This window comes from Antechinus flavipes, chromosome 4 (genome assembly GCF_016432865.1).
Source record: "Antechinus flavipes isolate AdamAnt ecotype Samford, QLD, Australia chromosome 4, AdamAnt_v2, whole genome shotgun sequence".
In the NCBI taxonomy this organism is placed as follows: Eukaryota; Metazoa; Chordata; class Mammalia; order Dasyuromorphia; family Dasyuridae; genus Antechinus; species Antechinus flavipes.
In genome coordinates this window covers 288,864,009-288,883,872 of record NC_067401.1, presented here as the reverse complement: position 1 = coordinate 288,883,872, position 19,864 = coordinate 288,864,009, and the positions used below count along the sequence as shown (strand labels likewise).

Here is a 19,864-nt window from a genome sequence, read left to right as displayed (position 1 = left end):
CTTAATTTGCATTTCTCTGATCAATAGTGATTTAAATTCCCTTTTCGTGACTACAAATAGTTGTTTAAATTCTTAACCCAAAAGCTGGAGTCTTTTGGTTTGTCAAACATGATTGCTATAGTGATTGACTATTTTGTTCTGTGAACCTAACCTATTCCACTGATCAATTGCTCTATTTCTTAGCCAGTACCAAATGGTTTTGTGACTGCTGCTTTATAATATAGTTTTAGATCAGGTACAGCTAGGTCATCTTTATTTGATTTTTTTTTTCATTAGTTCCCTTGAAATTATTGATCTTTTGTTCTTCCAGATGAATTTTGTTGTTATTATTTCTAGGTCAGTAAAATAGTTTCATGGGAGTGAATCCTTCATTTCTTATGGTATTATATTCCATTACATTTGTCTATCATAATTTGTCCAGCCTTTCCAATTAATGGGCACCTCCCCTTAATTCCCAGTTCTTTAATACCATAAGAAGTACTTGTTGTTGATCATAAGAAAATTTTATTTAGCAAATATTTATTAGGTGCCTTATTGTTTACAAGACCCTATGGAGGCACTTCCATATAAAAATAAGATAATATAATTCTTACCTCAAATAGTTTACAATATGAAAATGTAAAATTTATATTTACCGTTTGACAAAAAAAATTTATATCAAATAGGTCCATGTAATAATGTTTATAGAATTGTTTACAGCTGACAATTCTTTCCTGCAAAATATAGTAATAGTCAATTGTAGACGAAATTCAATCAATTTTTCTTCTCTTAATTTTCTGAGATTTATTTTCTTGATTATTAGTTAATTTTTCTGCAGGTCTTTTCTTCAACCCTTTCATTTTCCTTGTTTGCAATTTACTCAAATCTTGTTTCTGCATGTGAATTCTTCCATAAGTTGCACCAAAAGTATCATGGGAAATATTCTTCTTCTTCTTTGGCTGTAAAACAAAAATTTTTCTTTTACAATTCTTAGTGGCATAAAATAGTAAAAGCTTAGTCTTTAGTGGGACATCTCAAAGGGGTTTCCATTAATGAACATTTACTGAACACTCTTTGGATACTAAAGGATGACCTAGTCATTCACAAGTATAGAGAACCTTTAATAAGGAGATTCAAACAACCTGTCAATCAATATCCCTGTCCTTACAGGGATGGCAAAAATCCAATTTGTTTTTCAGCTTGAAAGGTAAATTTACAAATGAGGTTGTCCATGACCTATGGGCCATGTGTAAGATTGCCTATAATTGCCAGTCTCCATGGGTCCCAAACTGATCTCCATTACAGTATTTGATTATTCACATTCACCAAAGCATACAAAAATGCCTTCTTCTCCCATACTATCTGGTAGTGAAATTTGTGACTGGATCTCTGCTGTTCTATCTATCTAAAATAAAAATTAGTCAATTTTGACTGAGGCAAGAATAAATATGGGGTTTGTGGAATAGTGGAAAAAGAGCTAGATTTAGAATTACAGGATCTGTATTCAAAAGTCAACCCTGCCAATTAATTTGATTTTGGGCAATTTCACTTTTAGGGGCCTCAGTTTCCCTCCTTTCTTAAGTTTGGGGGTTGGATGAAATACCTCTGAAATCCTTTTCATGTCTAAACCTTAGCTTTCTAAGATCCATAATGTCAAAAACATAGTTTTTAAAATGTTATGCCTAAAACAGATCAAGACTTAATAACTTTTTTTTTTGTACTTTATAACTTCTTAAAATAGCAAACTGTTGACTGGAAAGGATTTCAATAAATACCCAATCCAATTCCTTCATTTCAGAACCAAGAGAACTTGAAATGAGAGAGGTTAAGTGACTCACTTGGGTTATACAACTAAGAACAAAGCAGCAGGCCCCAGCACTCAGGATACCAAACTCCCAAGCCAGTGCTCTTTCCACTAACGGTGACCACAATCTGTTTTCAAAATTATTTTGAAAGCTAAATAAACTCTCAAAAAAAAAGTGCCCTGGACAAAATCATGCACAGGAGTTATAATCACAAGGTTTCTCAACACCACAGCAAGAATCAAGAGCAGACTTTACAATCAAGTGGCTACCCGACTTGGTCAATGAAAATTCAAGAGTTCACTGGAATCAATTATTTACTGAACACCTACCAGGTCTTAACAACTCAAACAACTGTCAAGACACAAGAATCATCAGCTCAAGATAGCTTTTCTAAATACTTGATAACAATCAAGTTATTTATCTTTTCTATTCTCTTAAAAAATACATCATTTTTTCAAAAATCCATTCAGTTTGTTCTGTACTCCTATAACTTCCACATTTCAACAAAAAGTTATGATAGAAAGAATAGAGCTGAAAGTCAATCTTCCACAGACACAGTGACCACAAGATAGATTTAAGCCTTCTTATAATATGGCAGATGGCAAGAAACTTGCCTATAAGCCCCACTTTCTTTTCCTCAGAAGCTCTCCATGGTCCTTCTTATGGGTCTAACTCTTTATTTACCAATCTCGAAGTTAAACCTTGAAAAGATATGTGGGTGGCTATAAAGCAATGAGGTCTATTCTGTGCTGCTTATGGAAATCAGTCCTATCTGTTCCACAACCCACCAAAAAATGCCATTCCTACTGTTACACTTTTCACTGTAAAGATACCATCAACATTATGGCATTCCAACTCTATTCTTTTTCTGAAGCTTATTTTTAATGTTCCTTCCCCCCAAACCAAAAGACATATTTTGCAAGAATTGACACTTTTTTTTTTTTAGGCTTACACACCTTCAGGGCTTTAGGCAATTTCATGGATAACTTATAAAGATCATCTGATGCCAAATAGGTTCTCCTCATGATCAGATCCAGTGATGGTCCCATTTCTTCCAATTCAATTCGTGGTGTTCTGCAACCAGATTTCTTCAACAATAATCTTTATAAAAATAATAATTTAAAAAACCAACAACAAATATTAGTGCCTTTTCGCTTATAAAATATTCCCTCTTTCCTGCTTAAAAAAAAAATCTAAATTTGGTATCTTACAAGTTTTATTCAAATGCTCTCTTTAATGAACATACAGACCTTTAGGGAAGAATACAATTAAATATAACTGGAAAAGAGTAATTCAAACAGAAAACTTTTCAGGAAAAAAATTATTGTTTCTCCATTTAACTTATTCAGTTCCCCAGGTATGAAACATTTAATGTCCTCATGCATTTATGTATGCATAGAATTCATTCTATGAATTTTGAAATGAGTTTATACTAACATGAAACACAGTCTCACATCTCTTGATAATTATGAACACTGATTTAACCTGGATCATACTGACATAACTTTATCCAGAGAATTTAAATGTGAAGCTAAAATACAGTTAAACATCAGGCTTGTGGAACAGCCCTGGGCAAGAAAATAAGAGAAGGAGGGTAGCTAAATGGTGCAGTGGACAGAGCACTGGCCCTGAAGCCAAGACAACCTGAATTCAAATTCGGATTCAGACACTTAATATTTCCTAGTGTTAAGCCACTTAAGCCCTCATGCCCTCCTAAAAGAAAGAAAATAAGTGAGGGATGGTGTCAGGAAGAGACCCACTTCTAACCCTTTGAGACTCTGAAACAAATGAATACAGCTAAAAAAAAAATCTTGAAAGATTATTGGATCACAGGAATTGGTAATTAAAGAGAAAGGACCTTAACAAGCCATCTGTTTTAGCCCCTTCCCTATACAAGTAAGTAAATGGAGGCTGAGAAGCGCCAGGGACTTAGAGGATTCTACAAATCTGAGATTTTTCTGATATGCTAAATAGCACTCTATCCATTATACTATAAAAAGGCACTACACTACTAAAAAGTCAAAAATTGAATTTAGTCTTTGCTTATGACGAGGGAATATTGCCAATGAGCTGCTCACTGGGACCTGATTAGAATTCTGACTGGTTAATGAAACTATATAAGGCTGACCTTTCTGGGTGAAGGAGATCTTTGTCTCTGAGGAGACAAAAGATAAAAGATAAAAGAAAAATGGAAAGAAGATAAGGATGTTATCACTGAAAAGAGTCAGGAAGCCTGGGCTCTTTTGGATTGTCTTTTGCACTAACTCATTTGTAAACCGGCCCTAGATCTCTTGAGTTCTCTATTCCCATTTTCTCATCTGCAAAAATAGGGTTTGGATTAAGAAGATCATTAAAGTCCCTTACTTGGCAGAATTGTGTGATTAGCTGCAGAGGGAATAAGGAGGGGAAGAGTGGAGGGGAGAAAAAGAGAAAGGAAGGGAGGGAAGAAGAAAGGAAGCAAGCGACAGAACAAGAATTTATTAAGCTCCTACCATGTGCAAGGTACTACAATGAGTGCTTCACAAATATCTCATCTGATCCACACAATAATCCTAGGAGGTAGATGCTATTTTTCTCCTCATTTTACAATTTAAAGAAATTGAGGCAGACAAAGTTATTAAGTTGACTTGCCTAGAGTCACACAGCTAGTCAGTGCCTCATACTGCATCTGAACTCGGCGCTTCCTGAGTCCAGGCCCGGTGCTTTGCGCACTGGGTCACCTAGCAACAAAGCTGTTGGTGGCAGAGAGACAGCAAAATGCCATTCACACTTTGACACTGCGGCTCTGGAAGGATAAGGAGCCTCCACTATGTGTGTGCTGGGGGATGGGGGGAGGAGGCTGAGAGCCAGGGAGTGTGGGGGTGGGGAGAACCAGGGGGCCTGTACTGAATCTCAAGGACTCCTGGAACTGTGCACACACCAGACAGAAGCAACCAAGGTAACTTGGCAAGGACAGATTCACTGCCCGCCGATAACGCCGAGCTAAGCCATAACACAGAACAGAAGGAACGTCTCTTTAACAAAATAAGCAGGATCACCCTTGTCAGCCCAGGTCTGACCACGTGCCCCATTACCTCCAAGCAAATTTAAGGTCCTGTTTAGCCATGAAAGCCATGACTGCCTGGCCCCTTCCTTTCCAGCCCGGACACTGCTTTCCTCCAAGTACTCTAATGTTCAGTGACAATGGCCCGCGAGATTCTCTCATCCCTGACTCTGACTCTGCTTCCCTGGCCATCTCCCTGGCCTTGAATGCTCTCTTCATCACCTCTAACTTTCCTTCAAGATCCAGTTTGAGTCTGAGCTGAAAAAAAGTCTTCCCCGCCTATCCATCATATGGCTTATATGGACATGGATATTTACATGTTGCCCCCCTTACATTATGAACTCCTTGAGGGGAGGGACTATGTTTCTGCCCTTTTCGGAACTCCCCAGTGCTGGCATAATGAAAGCAGTTAAGTGCCTGCCGATTTCTGCCCTCAAAGCCCCCTGCACGACTCTTACGACTCCAGCTTCCAGATGAGCTGCTTATCTGAAACCAGAGGGAGTTTTCCTGCATCAATGAAGTCACAGGGATGTGTGCAAAAATAGCAGTATCTATGCATGACTCTGAAAGCGGCAACCCAAGGAGCTTTTAATAGATCAGTACAAGTTTGGTCTGTCTATCCTAAAAAAGATATTAGGATCCAAATGGAAAAGCTTTTGGAATTCTCTACAGATTCTGAATCCTAAATTTATGGGCACAATGTCACATAGACCATCTACTTAGATTATATGGTTCTGCAAAAATGATTCTCTCAGGGGAAAAAAATGGGAGGCCTCCCCTGTCTTCTGTGCCATGGTTATCTAGACAGAACTGGTGAAAAAGAGAAGACTGTGAGGTTGCAAAAATTTCTGTGCAATTCCTCTCCCACACCACCTCACACACTGATAAAACAAATGGACCTGGGCAGAGCCGGCCAATGCTGGCACTAGCTTCTAGAAAGTAAAATTTCAATTCCCAGTGTTGTTGGACTTTCAAAGGTGCAACAGCTAAAGCACAGACTGGAGAGAGAGAAATAGAGAGAAAACAACAAACATCAATCCTATCATCTTTCTCTTTCTTCACTGATCAAGTCTAGAACCATGACTTCCCTGGTGAAGGAAATAGAGCCAAGGAAATATATGCCCCATGTTCTGGCCTGTGCACCTTAGTTATGTCATTAACTCATTCCATGAACCAGGATGTTAGAATATAAAAGGTTATTACAGAAGAGTTTTCATGAGAAACCTGACCCCTCATGCAAGCACTATACAAGGCTTTCCATTTCATTACACATTAAAGATGCCATTTTTTAAAAGCACTGCTTGCACTTAAAATTTTATTCCATGTCAAACATTAAAAAGAAAAATGTTCCATTCTTCGCAGAAGTTGGGAGACTTATGGAGGTAGAACATTAAATACGCTATCAGACACAATTAAGTTTGTTGAACTGCCTTTCCACACAAATTCCCACCTTGTTTAAAAGGATTAGTTCAGGGGCAGTTAGGTGGTGCAGGGAATCAAGGAGGATCTGAGTTAAAATCCAACTTCAGGCATTTGGCCCTAGCTGTGTGACCTTGGAGAAGTCACTTAACTCCAACTGCTTTGCCAAAAAAGAAAAGTCTTGTGCTCTGGAAAGCAGAAGTGGGAAAAAGATATTTGAAAGTGAAAGTAGTATTAATATAAAAAACAGACGGTATCAATAAAAATTAGAACATTAAAAGAAATTGTGGCTAGGCAGTTTATTTATAGAGACCTCACCATTATCATGACAAAGAATATACTAGCATTTTAGTCATTCATTACCCAAAACACTAGCAGAAATTCTTGAAATACTAAACTACATGATGGACAAGTCTAAGGACTTACTAGAAACCTGTAGAGAATAGAAAATTTTCTAAAGATTTGGAGAGTTACATAATCAGGACTAGTCCTGTCCAGGCAGTCTGCCAGTAATGCCAGAGAAACTGAGGCAGGAGAGAGATTAAGAGAGTTTTTAATATTTTATTAATGGGAGAGTATAATTGACTGGACAGGACTCTTGTCTCAAATTATCCAGTCAGACAGAGATAAAGATATACTGGGACCAAGGAATCCATGTTGGTCTCAGGGCTGGAGGAGACTGTCATCTCAAAGAATCCAGCATCCAGCATCCAGCCGCCAACCTCCAGCCATGAATGGAGGAACCCCAACTTCTTAAATACCTTTTCTCTAAACAAAGGAAGGGGTAAGAAGTGCAAGAAAACTTCTGTCTGGATGGGGAAAGCCATAAATCCTAAAAACCCAGAGACAGGATGTCTGAATACACAGAGATAATGATGTCAGTGAGGTATCTTGGAATATTTTAGAGGGATATTGTAAATTCTTGAGGAGAGAAAAGAGTCAAGAGGTCTACTCTCTTGTTTATCTTGCTAACAATTTATAACCTTAGAGCAAATAGTCCTCAGTCAGACCAAAGGGGGAGTTTTACAGTTTAGGGGATTGAGACAGAACAGTTAAGGAAACTGAGACAAGGGAAACTAGTGCAGGGAAACTGAGTCAGGACAGTTAAAGAGAACTGTGGCATAACATATCTTCCAGCCAGACTCCACCACACACTGTACCCCTTCCTTCTACATAGGCCAGCATGTTCTGAGGTTCCTGCCTTTACTTGGGCTATTTTCTAGGCTAGAAAGACTATGCCTTCCTTTTTCCAATACAACCTGTAACATTTTTACCTACCCATAAGTAGGTAAAATTTAAATAAATAAGTAAGAATAACTTAAATACTATCATCCCCCTTCTGTGATCTCCACTCCCCTGCCCATTGCTTGATCTCGGACAGAGCACTTCACACTTTCATGCTTTTATCATGTATTAGAATTACAAGGGGTATGTCATTTTTTTCCTATCCACTTCCTTACTTGACAGTAAGCTCCATAAGGGCAGGAGCTAAGTTTTAAACTTTATTGCCCTTAGTGCCCAACATTGTACTACACATGTGAGGCACATGATATGTTTGCAGAACTGAATAAGATGCTTTGATCTTTGATCTGCTAATAAATTTTGCAGAAAGGCAGTCACATTACCTGGGGAGAGTGGAGAGAAGGGAGAATCCAAGCTATAAGCTTTAATCCACTTTTGTAAGAAAGAAGCAAATAACTAAAAAGAAAGCTGAAATGAAGTTTTTCAAGAAGACTCAATGAATTCTGTTTCTTTGTCCTGTGATGTCATCCATCACAGAAACTGACGCTTTCAATGAGTCAACCAGGAAAAAAAAACAAACTATATGTATAAATTTAATGTTCAATATCTTCTACTTATGAAGGCAAGAAAGCATTTACTATTTATTTTAGAAAGATTTCCATTCTATACTATAATGCAACAATTTATATTTAGAGTACTTAGAACAAATGAGTAATCGTCATCTATCTGGAAATCTTGTATTTGTCTACTAAGCAACTCAGATAGTAGTTCTATTATAGTTAATCAATCCTTTGTTGCAAATTGTATTTCCTTGTCTCGCCACAAAACAAGAATATATTTTCCCATGTAGACCAGGAATATTTCTTTCCAATAATCTTAAACAAATTTTATCTTCTCACTGTCAAATAACTGAAATGTAAATTGGGTGTGTATGAACTTAATTCATTTCATTAAAAGTCCTTAATAAATAATCATGATGAGATATCAGTGAGCAACTTTCTCTAGTTCTTTATACACTATCCACACACTCTATGATCTTTTTTCTTAGATAATTTTGAACAATGAAATCTAGAAATTCTCTTAAAAACGTGCTGGGAAATATCTCTAAATTAAAGACTAGAACTTCTACAGGTTTAAAATAGTCTGGAAGAAAAATCATCTAAGAAGTGCTTTCTGAACATTTAACTATTGGGCCTTCTGAATGGATGCCCTACAGTCAAACTTCAAATTTTTTTTATCTTGATGTTGACTATAGCAACCTTAGTATTTGTAATGAACCGAGTTTTCTATTATAAAATTAAGTAAATCCTCTTGCATTGCTTTTTTTATGCTAGCAAATCTGTCTTCATGACCAAATTGAGCTGATAATCCTTTTGAGAAAATATTTATTTACTTTCTCTCATAGAAAGAACTTCTTTCTAAAATTTTCAATCACTTAAGTCTATTAGTTTTCTCAAGAAAATCCAATCAATTAATAAATCGTTTATTCATGGGAGAAGGGAAGAGTTGGAGTGAGGGTAGGGGAAAACCAAATAAAATAGACCGAAAAATGGCCTCAAGTGGAAACAAACACATAATAAGCATAAAAATATAAAGGATCAAAACCCTTGGAAATATAAAACACATACAATTTCCACCAAATAAAAATCAATTTTTCCAAGGATTTTTCCTCCAAATCTACAAACACATACACACCATAAACATGCACATGCACGCACTCATGAACGCACACACACCCCACCTAAATTTTCAACAGCAATTTTAGCACCTACATTCCAAATATTCTATCTTTTTTTAAAACAAATATTAGAAATGAAGCACACAGGCTATATGTTAATGTCCATAATCTCTGTCTACTTCTCAACAAGGTTTATAAATATGCTTACAATAATAATTTCTTTATTTCCTCCCTCAGATCCTCTTCTTTCTTTCCTATTTTCTACTCTTGTTTTTGTATCTCATCAAGCACTGCTTCAGCTCTTTCAGTATAATCCCTATTAAGGGATGGCCCTGATGTTGTAGATTTTTCCCTATAAAGCTGCTGAAAACGCTAGCAAACATATTTATTATTATTAAATAATTAAAGATTTTCTATGTTTCATAACAATGACTCTAATCCTACAATGAGTAAACTAGTTTCTGGTTGTAAAATGTTTATTTATATATGATGATGAATTCTTTAAGGGTTCAAAGGAAGAGGCAATTAACCATATACGTGTAAATAAGAGTACTCCATCAAGGTTAGAGGCAATATTATTAATGTCACTTTATATTCAGAGCTCCTTTAATCTAAGCATCTTATAAGATTTATCGATTCTCACAAGTAACAACTAAGTCATAAATGCAGGATGTACTATTACTATTTATAGAAAGAAATAGCTTAAAGGGTCTGTCTGAAATAGTAAAAGATACAAACAAGGAATTTCCAGAATGAGCTTATTATAGATACCTTACATATTATTATATATACCTCTAGTTGAGATATGTCATTCTGAATGCTTCTCTGACTGATGTTCTACTGTTTTTCTTCTACAAGTGAACTTTCATAAAAACTACAAAGAGAATACCTTAGTAAAGAATATACTGAAAAAACTAAAGCAGTGCTTGATAATAAGCTCCCTTAGGGAAGCTTGAAGTATAAACTACAAATCATCTTGGCATTTCACCAGGCTGCTTCACATATTTATTGATTTCCTGCCTGCAGCAGAATTTTCTCAGCCCTATACTTCCTCATTTTTTATGTCAAAGTAACAACATACAGGCATTATAGTCAACACAAGAAAAGTTCCAGGCTACTTAGCTGGATTGTCAAACATATCCCTCCTGAAATGAGGAGTGCCCTAAAATAGCGTGCTGGACTTTTTTTCTCTCTATGTTCCATAATCTCTGTTCACTTGGTTTAATTATAATCTCGATGCAGATAACTCCCAGATTGTCTACCTAGTTGCAGCCCCTCTTGTGAGCTTTAGTCTCTGATACCACCAACTGCCTCCCTGACTTTCAAACTCAATGTCTTACGGGTACAGACCTAAGGACTGGACCAAGTAACTCCTACCAAAGAAGGTCTATACCTTCTCTTCCACGGAGTCTTAAAGATGCCTGTGGCACTGAGACATAAGGAACACAGAATCAGTGTTATCAGGAATGGGCCACAGCCATCTCTAACTCAACAAGAGCAAAACAGAACCCAACAGCCTTCTGGGCGAGTCCATCCCTCTTCGAACTTCCATTTTTCTATTGGGATGACCATCCTCCAGTCAGGCAAATTAGCATCCTCTGGGTCATTTCTACTCCCCACCCACTCCATATATCCTATCATTTGTCAAGTCCTATGAATTCTACTTCCATAACATCTCTTCCATCTTTCCCCTTATCTTTGTTTCCATAGCCACCACTCTAAGTCAGGCCCTCATTCCTTGTTACCTGAGCTATTTATTGCAGGTGCAAGAATTGGTGGAGGTCTTTCAATTTTTTCCTCTATTTTCTAGCTTGGCTCCAGCCTTCTTTTCCAGGATTAATACTGCAGTCATGCCCTCAGTGGTTCTGTCAAACTGGCCTTCTGACCACTTCTTACACATGAAATTCCATGCCTCTTTGTAGAGGGTCACAATCAGTGAGGGAACTCTGGGTGAGGTTTAAGACCCTTCTGCCCAGAGAAAACCTGCTAACAATGTCTGATTCAGCTCCCCATTTCCCCTAAGGGCTCTCGGCCTACCTGAGAAGTCAGAGAGTGGTGACAACCTATGTGGAGATAGAGGCAGAGTAATAGCAGGTGGAAGAGTGATACCAGGTGGCAAACTACGCACAATAACAAGTTGTTTTTGTGGTACCACATGCTTAGTGTTGATTTTGTTACATTATAAAAAGGGGAAAGCCCTTGAAATAAACAGACTCCATTTTCCCACCATCCTCGGGAGTCCTGCCTCATCACTTCTCCACTAGGAAGGTATATTTTAATCACCCCGTTGTGCAGGTTCTAGAAAGCAACAGCATGTTTTGTCACCCTAACTTGGGGGCTCTAGAAAGCAGGACTCAATATTTTAATCACCCCAGCTTGAGGGCTCTAGAAAAATAGGACACAACGCCTCTTCTATTTACCTTTGCAAAGTCTGTCCATCCAGTCCTGAACTGCATTTCCTCCTTAATTCTGATTTCTTTCAGTTCCTTTAATTCCTTCCTACTTTCCTTCAAATCTTAGCTTAAATGCTTCTACTACATGAAGTGTTTCCTAATTCTCCAGATTTTGCTAGTGTACACCAAGTTACATTTTATTATAGTATATATTTATGTTTGGATATATTGCATCGAAAGAATTATAAGTTCTTTGTGCAGTGACTATTTTTTGTCCCTAGTGAAAAATACTGTGTCTGATATAGAGGGCTCAACTTTTTGCTTGATTTGGAATTAGTTTCTTGGGAGTAAAATTTTAGCAGATTTTAAAAAATTATATTTCATATTTTCAACTCTGGCTTAAACTCAATTATTGAGTAACTATTGAGGTAGTTACACTCCTAGATATTCTGAATCAATAATTCTTTATTCATTTTATTCTTTCAGAAGCTTATGTTACTTTCTTTTTTTTTTTTTTAACTTGCAAGACAGTTTTGCTCAGGAGCAGCTAGGCGGCGCAGTGGATAGAACACCAGCCCTAAAGTCAGAAGGACCCGAGTTCAAATTTGTCCTCAGACAATTCACTTCCTAGCTGTATGACACTGGGCAAGTCACTTAACCCCAACTGCCGCAGGAAAAAAAGATAGTTCTGCTCAGTTTGATTTTTGACACCAGAGTGAAAAATGTCTTAATACTGGTAAATCATATAAAAACTATGATGCTCTTTTTTAATACTCATTTCTACTTTCTCTGCTTCACAATCATACTTCTTACCCCTTGGATAGCCCTACCTTTCCTATATTCAATTCCTTCCTTCCTTCCCACATCCCTACCTCAAATTTTCATTAAAAAAGGAAAAAGTATCCATTTTATTTATTTTAGGAATATTCATCTTTTCATAGTTTTCAGTTTCTATATGTTGGTTTTATCCATTTGTTTATTTATTTTTGTTTGTTTTTGGCTGAGGTAACTGGGTTAAATGACTTGCCCAGGGTCACACAAGTAGGAAGCAGTAAGTATCTGAGGCTCGATTTGAACTCAGGTCCTCCTGACTTCAGGGCGGATGCTTTATCCACTGTAGCATCTAGATGCCCACTACTCATTTGTTTTAGAAAGAAAAATACAGGAGTATTTTACAAGCGACAAATAGAGGACTACAATAAAATCGTAGTATAACATGGACCACAGAATTACTTGCAAGCCTAGAATCCCTAGAGCTTTAAATTGAAGTATCTCATGGAAATTTTTGGGCCTTAGGATAAAATGGATATAGAAAAACCACAGTTCTAGTGAATGAGTTATTTTCTAGTTCCTTTAGATTTAATCTTTCAGAAGCTTATGTTTCTTTCTTTCTTTCTTTTTTTAACTTGAAAGATAGTTTTGCTCAGGAGCAGCTAGGTGGTGCAGTGAATAGAGCACCAGCCTTAAAGTCAGGAGGACCTGAGTTCAAATTTGTCCTCCGACAGAAAGTAATCCAAGATTACCTCAGGGTCTGGAGGCTTAGACTGGACCTAGAGAGGAGGGCTTAGAGTTCACATGGCTGAAGGATATACAGAAAACTAGGATGATCTTATGGCTTTACTAAAATTTCAGGCTCAAAGAGATTCAATATGAGCATGTATCCTCAATGATAAACAGACATCCAATAGTCTTGTTTTTAGTGGGCTAAGACACAACCAATATATAGCACAGAACTGGTGCCCCACATAATTCACAAGACTGTGGTCACACAATTCTGAGTTGAATAATAGAAAATAAATACGAAATATTCCCCCTAAGATAAATAAAAATATGCTGAGACAAACTTACTTATAGGTCCGAAAGTAAATCTTCCCATCCATTGCAGTGAAATGCAAGACATACTCTAAACCAGCAAGACGAATATTTGGTACTGTAGGGCCTCTGAAAAAATCTAAAAGCATAATTCATGACAGTAAGAACAATCTTGAATGAAAAAAATTCATCTACAAATGGAACAAAACTATCAACATGAAAATGCAATTTATTCTAAACACAAATCAGAATATCAAAAAAATGATATGTAGTACAAAGAAAAAGAATCCCCGATTAAGCCTCACAAGTGCCTCTTCTGTCTCTTAACGTATTGATTCTCTGTGGTTAGTTCACTGACCATGATGCTTTTCAGTTTTAATGCTTTTCTCCCTCTCTGCCAATACTTGACATGGGGTCGAAAAGTCATGTTCATCATGGACATTAGTTTTAAACAAAAACATACAAAAACACAGAAAAGATAGTTCACATGTTTTTCTAGTATAAGTAGACATATAGGTTAATTAAAAAAAATAAGTGTTACATAAATTGTGTCTAAACAACAAAACAATTAAAACTAAATGCTGGGAAATCATGATGACCAAGTCTTATTCTTCAAAAAGAGATGATTAAACTCCTGCTCCTATTTCTTTGGATAGATGGGTAATCAAGGTGTGGAACATTGTATATGATATCAGACTTTTTGAGTATGTTGATTGGTTTTGTTGAACTTTTCCCCCTTCTTTCTTATTATAAGGGATCACTTACTTGGGAGGGGATGTGGGAAAAGATACAGGAGGAAATATAGGTGATATAAAAACACTAGCTATTGATAAAAATGTCCTTTAAAAGAAAAACAATAACCCAAGGTGACCCTTATGATAAAGAGGTTTATACTAAAAGTAAATCTTAAAGAAAATTCCCCTAAGGGATCCCCATTATAGATGAAAACCATTTTTCTTTTGGAGAGACCATTTGAATAACTATGACTAAACTCAGAAAAATATAATCCTGCCCCACTTCCTGCCCACATGCAGCGTCTCTCTTCCTGCACATAACTCAAGGCAATTAAAATAAAACAATCAAACAATGTAGCAAGAGAACATGGTGCAAATTTCACAACTAATGAAGAAAAGCCATAAGATTTTGACCCAAATTCATCAAACCAGAGCTACCAAATCAATAAAACTGCTAAACTCTGCCTAACAGTACCACCACTGAGATCAGCTTAATTCTGGAATCAGCATATATTTCCCTCTACTCTGAAGAACAGAACCATTTCCAACATGTGTTGCTTTCCTAAGTTTTTAAAGAATGAAATGATGGATGTATTGGTCAACCTGCATTGGGGAGGGGATGGGGGGAAGGAGGGGAAAAATTGGAACAAAAGGTTTGGCAATTGTCAATGCTGTAAAATTACCCATACATATGACTTGTAAATAAAAAGCTATAATTCAAAAATAATAATGATAAAAAATAAACATTAAAAAAAAAAAAGAATGAAATGATGGATTAAGAAAAATACTTGGGACAATAGGCCCATAATCTTTACCAGTCAAAAGATTTTAGACATAAAATAGCTTATGAATCTATATCTCACCAAAGTCAATGCTTATCTTCCCTTAGATGATTACTCCCTGAATTGCTAATTTCATTAGAGTTTATACTTCAAGAAAAACAGAAAAATATATTTTAGAGAATAAGGAGAAACATGTGGGAAGTACATCAGTTGCATACATACTAAGTCTTAGCAACATAAATGCTGAATGTAATACGAAAGTTTGCCTTAGAAGTAGTGGGAAAAGAAATACCAGATGTCATCAGATATTTGCTCTATGAGGTATTGGGAGGATATAAAGATGAACCTTTATCCTCAAAGAGATTACAAACTTATTTAGAGAAGTTGAAATAATGAAAATACAAAAATAATAACATAATTTAAGTGAAAGAAAAGCCTGGAGCTAGGGTCCCGGGTTGGGAAAATGAGAGGCAGTTTTAGAAGAAAGAAAAGAGCCTAGTTTGGAGGCATTAAAAAGAAAAGAAAAGAATGGTAGGAATAGTTGGAGATAAAGCAGGGAAGCCATGTTAGCAATGGTAAATTCAGAAGACTGATAGTAAAAAGCATGCATGCCTTCTGATTCTCTTAGCTGAGAGGCTCTAGAATATTAGTACAGAATGAGGCACACATTTTCAGACAAGGCCAGTATATTGATTTGTTTTGTTTGACTGAATTAATCTATTACAGGTCCCCACTGTGAAGGGGAAAGAGTCATTAGGAGATAATAATAGTGATTAAAAAAAAAAAAAAAAGGACTATAAACAAAACTTTTTTTTAAATAGGTTTGGAGTCAGATCAAAGAAGACCTTGAATATTGAAACAGGGACTATGACCTTTATTTCTTAGGCAACGGGAATCCACAGAAAGTTTCTGATTAAGGGCAGTTCTGATATAATCAGAACCACGCTTTAGGAAGACAACCTTATATTGGTCCATGTGCTGTTTGTAAAAGAGAGGAAATCTACTAGGGACAATCACCTAGTAAGAAACTACTTTGCGCCACCTACCTATCTGGAATCAGCACATATTGCCCTCTACTCTGAAGAACAGAACCATTTCCAACATATGTTGCTTTCCTAAGTTTTTAAAGAATGAAATGATGGATTTGAAAAATATTTGAGACAACAGGCCTATATTCTTTACCAGTCAAAAGACTTTAGACATAAAATAGCTAAATATGTTTGCATATTTACAAGCACCAGACTACTATCCTAAAGTGAAAGCCTAAAATAGGGGAATAGGTAAAGAAAGAACACAGCAAGGGAAATGATGTAGAATCTAATCAACAGAAGTTGGTGACTGGATGCTGGGTAGCAAAGGAGAATCAATGAAAGATGAGTTCAAGTTTTTAAAAAGCAGGCAGTCCGAGAATGATGCTGCTATTTAACAAGGTAAAAAAAAGTCACAAGGTACTGGGTTTGGAGGGATGGCGAAGCGGTGGGCTGTTATTACTACTATTACTACTACTACTACTACTACTACTACTACTACTACTACTGATTTTCATTTCTTTAAAGATCACCTAAGTGAAACTAAGCAGGAACATAAAAATAAAGAACTGGAGACTAGTAAAGAGGCCAGATCTAGATATACACATTTGAAGCTGTGGAAGCAGAATAACAGTTCACATTTAATAGTGCTTTAAAGTTTACAAAGAGCTTAATGTGCATATCTCACAAATAAGCTCACCAAGGATAATGAAGTAAAGAGAGAAGGAACATGATGAGACAGAATACTGAGGAAATCTATTTAGGGGGAAAGATGGAGAGAAGAAATAGAGTAAAGAGTAATGAGGGGTAACAGAAGATGAAGATGGTGCAGAATCCCAGAAATAAAACTTCAACTTGAAAGAATGGACAGGAGGGTCAAATACTTCTGAGAAGTCAAGGAAGATGAAAATTAAGCAAATTGGTGAGCACCACTAGTCTATGGGAATTTGGGCAGTAGAAAGAAGATGAGAGATGGGACAGCAGCAGATTATGATAGAAGGCAAGCTGTTTGCCATTGGGTTTTTTTTTTTTTTTAATCCCCAGCAGATTATAAATATGGAGAATTCAGAGAAACTTGGAAAGTGATGAAGAGTTTAAAAAGCAAAAACTAAAAGCATAAACACAATAAGTATAACAATGTAAACCAAGACAATAATAAAGGATGACAATTTAGGCCAAACACATAAGAAAAACACTAATATCAAATTATTCAACCAAAAGAATACCACCCTTTCTGCAAAGGACTTTTTAAAATAAACACATGTAAAGGTATTTTATTCACAATCTTTGTAGTGCAAAGTTGGACTATATGCATGCATATTTACAAGTGCCTATGGTAAGCAAACAGAACTAAAACAGATCCTAGAAGACTGCTTAGCACATACATACACAATAAAGACAGGGGATTCTCAGGTTTTTTTTTTTCAATATAATCACTAGCTGTAAGTTACTGCACAGGGAAATAACTGCTTATGATCTTCTCTCCTTGCTTTCGCCATTAGTCATCTACATAAATCTATATAAACTTCACATAAACCTATCCTTTTCCTACACTTATATTTAAAATTATCACAGCATCATGCCTTCAGAGCCAATGCTCCTTTCCCCCCTGGCCCTCCCCATCTCACGGGCTTCTTTTTCCCTCCTGCATCTCATGCTCCAATCATTGATGGCAGAGGCTCTGCAGTACTGCCTGGTCAGTTTTGCCACCTGGTGGCTGAATAAAAAACATGACACAGAAGAGGCGGTTTAGATTTTTTAGACTAGTAAAAATTTCCACTATAACTAATTTCGTTACTGATACCTTAGTAAACCTTTCAAATATCTGAAGCCATAAATATGACCACAGGACCATGAATCAATGGTTGGAAAGCTACTAAAAGCTAATGCAATCTTACATTAACCCAAATACAGAATCCAGGATTACTGGCCTGTTGAAACAATGCCATTCTCAGCTCTGTAATAGGCCACAAGTTAAACAGCAGTCCTGGACATCATACTTTTAGGACTAAGAAAGAGGATCCAAGAAACCCTAAGGAGCCTTCTCTAAAGGGTCCATGATTCTACAAATGGCTCCAAATAATTATTCTGTATTAATTATATAATGAAATAAGGAATACCATGAGGTTTTAGCTTTTCTTCATTACAGAGGCAAAATATATCTGGTCAAACACTACTGTTCAACTTTCTTAAGTGGCTTCCTATTGCTGATTTAGTAAAATTCAAAATTCTTTCCTGGATATTCAAAACTCTTCAACAATTCTCATTCATTCTACTTTTCTGAATTTATCTCAAATTTCTTCCCTGCACACACTCATGACTTAAAACCACTACTGTCTGTCTTGCAAACATGAGCTATATTCTTCTGCCTTTGCCCATGCAGTTCTGTATGGCTAGGAAGCCTTTTCATCAACATTCTTTAAATGTTAAAATCTACTACAATTAAAACTCTTCTTCTTCCACTGAAACCATCGGATTCTTCTATTAAAGTTACCTCAGAAATATCACAGGACTTTGTTTTTTAACTCTAAAATCAAATGACATGTGTGTAAATTCTTTTGCTCATTGTCAGCCACATGGCAGGTGAGCTAAATGTTGATTCCTTTCAAACTCTTTCCCTATTTCTCTAAAATAAAAGATTATATGATGAGTGCACCGCAGTTAGCCATTTTAGTAGTGAGCTCTATGAGAATGGAGCCATATCTTGCCCCTTTGTGTATCTAACAAATCATAGTACTTAGTACACAACAGAAACTTAACATGTTTTTGACTATCAGTGGATGTGTGATTTCATTAGGATATTTTATTCAGCTATACTTTTTTATTCTTCAAGATTCAAATACTCTGTGGAAGATGTATCCAATGTACTAGAAGCCTTTCTCTAATATTTTTTGGATACCAATATAACACCTGGGCTAGCCATTTCTCACTCTCAAGAAATCTTCTTTTCCAATCACACTTGTCCTTCATGCAGTCATCAACAATCATCAATGGCAATATGCTTTCGTCTGCTCTTACCTATACCAAGGCAAATACCTTCTAAATTGCTAGCAAGTTTTATTCTTTTTAAGAGAATGCTGGTACACAACTGGCAGCCATACAACAATACTGTGTTATGATTCTTACAAGGTGCTAGGTATTGATAGGTACTCTGGGAGATTCACAAGTCAGGACTCACTCCAGGAGATTCACAAGTCAGGATTCACAAATCTAGGAGATTTACATGTCAGAAGGACAAGCCCACTAGAGAAGGAGCCCACTCTCGGAGGCAAGACAGATTCATTCCAACGTCTACCTTTCTGCTGCTGGAGACTTTGGATTCAGAGAGAGCTAGAGGCTGAAGCTGGAAGAGACAAAGGACAAGCAACAGGAGCTCTTGGAACCAAGGAGAAAGATAGGCCTCTAAGAAAACTAACTGGGCTCTTTTGGAAGAGACAATAAAGGAATGGACTTCAATTCCTGGCTGCATTTGAGGTGATTATTACTCTGAACTGAAATTAAGGCTGCCTCCAGAACCTCCCCAAGAAACGTGCTCCCAGAGAACAATATATTGTAGAGAAGAGGACATTACAATACTGGAAGAATACTAGTGTTAAAAAGATGAGATTCTGTGGCCGTGAGCAGCACGAGATCTCTGTAAGTGTATAAGTTTCCAAATGTAATTCAGATCTATCTCCTCTGCTTATTAAATTCTAGGCTGAATTCAATGGCCTATATATAATGTGCTTATTAAGACAAATTTAGGTATGGGTTAACTTATCAGGTTGCCCGTCATAATCAGCAATACATCTTTTATCCATAAATGCACTTTTTTCCCCAATGTGAATGGCTAGGCTGATATTTTATACCAATGGATCTTAAATTTTTGTGTCATGGACGCCTTTGGCAGTCTGCTGAAGCCTAGGAACCTTTTTGAGAATAACTTTTTTTTAATGCATAGGATTACAAA

At 36.6% G+C, this 19,864-nt stretch overlaps 1 protein-coding gene across 1 annotated transcript in view; it reads right to left on the bottom strand.

Annotated features, from left to right (window-relative positions):
* Positions 1-481: 481 nt before the first annotated feature.
* RPF2 (ribosome production factor 2 homolog) overlaps positions 482-19,864 on the bottom strand; it is a 39,627-nt gene continuing 20,244 nt past the window's right edge. The window contains exons 8-10 of the mRNA XM_051997546.1: positions 13,408-13,510; positions 2,741-2,885; positions 482-938 (exon numbers count right to left, since the gene is read on the bottom strand). Of these exons, the coding sequence (XP_051853506.1) occupies positions 750-938; positions 2,741-2,885; positions 13,408-13,510 (437 nt within the window). The 3' untranslated portion in view covers positions 482-749. The remainder of the gene's footprint in view (positions 939-2,740; positions 2,886-13,407; positions 13,511-19,864) is intronic.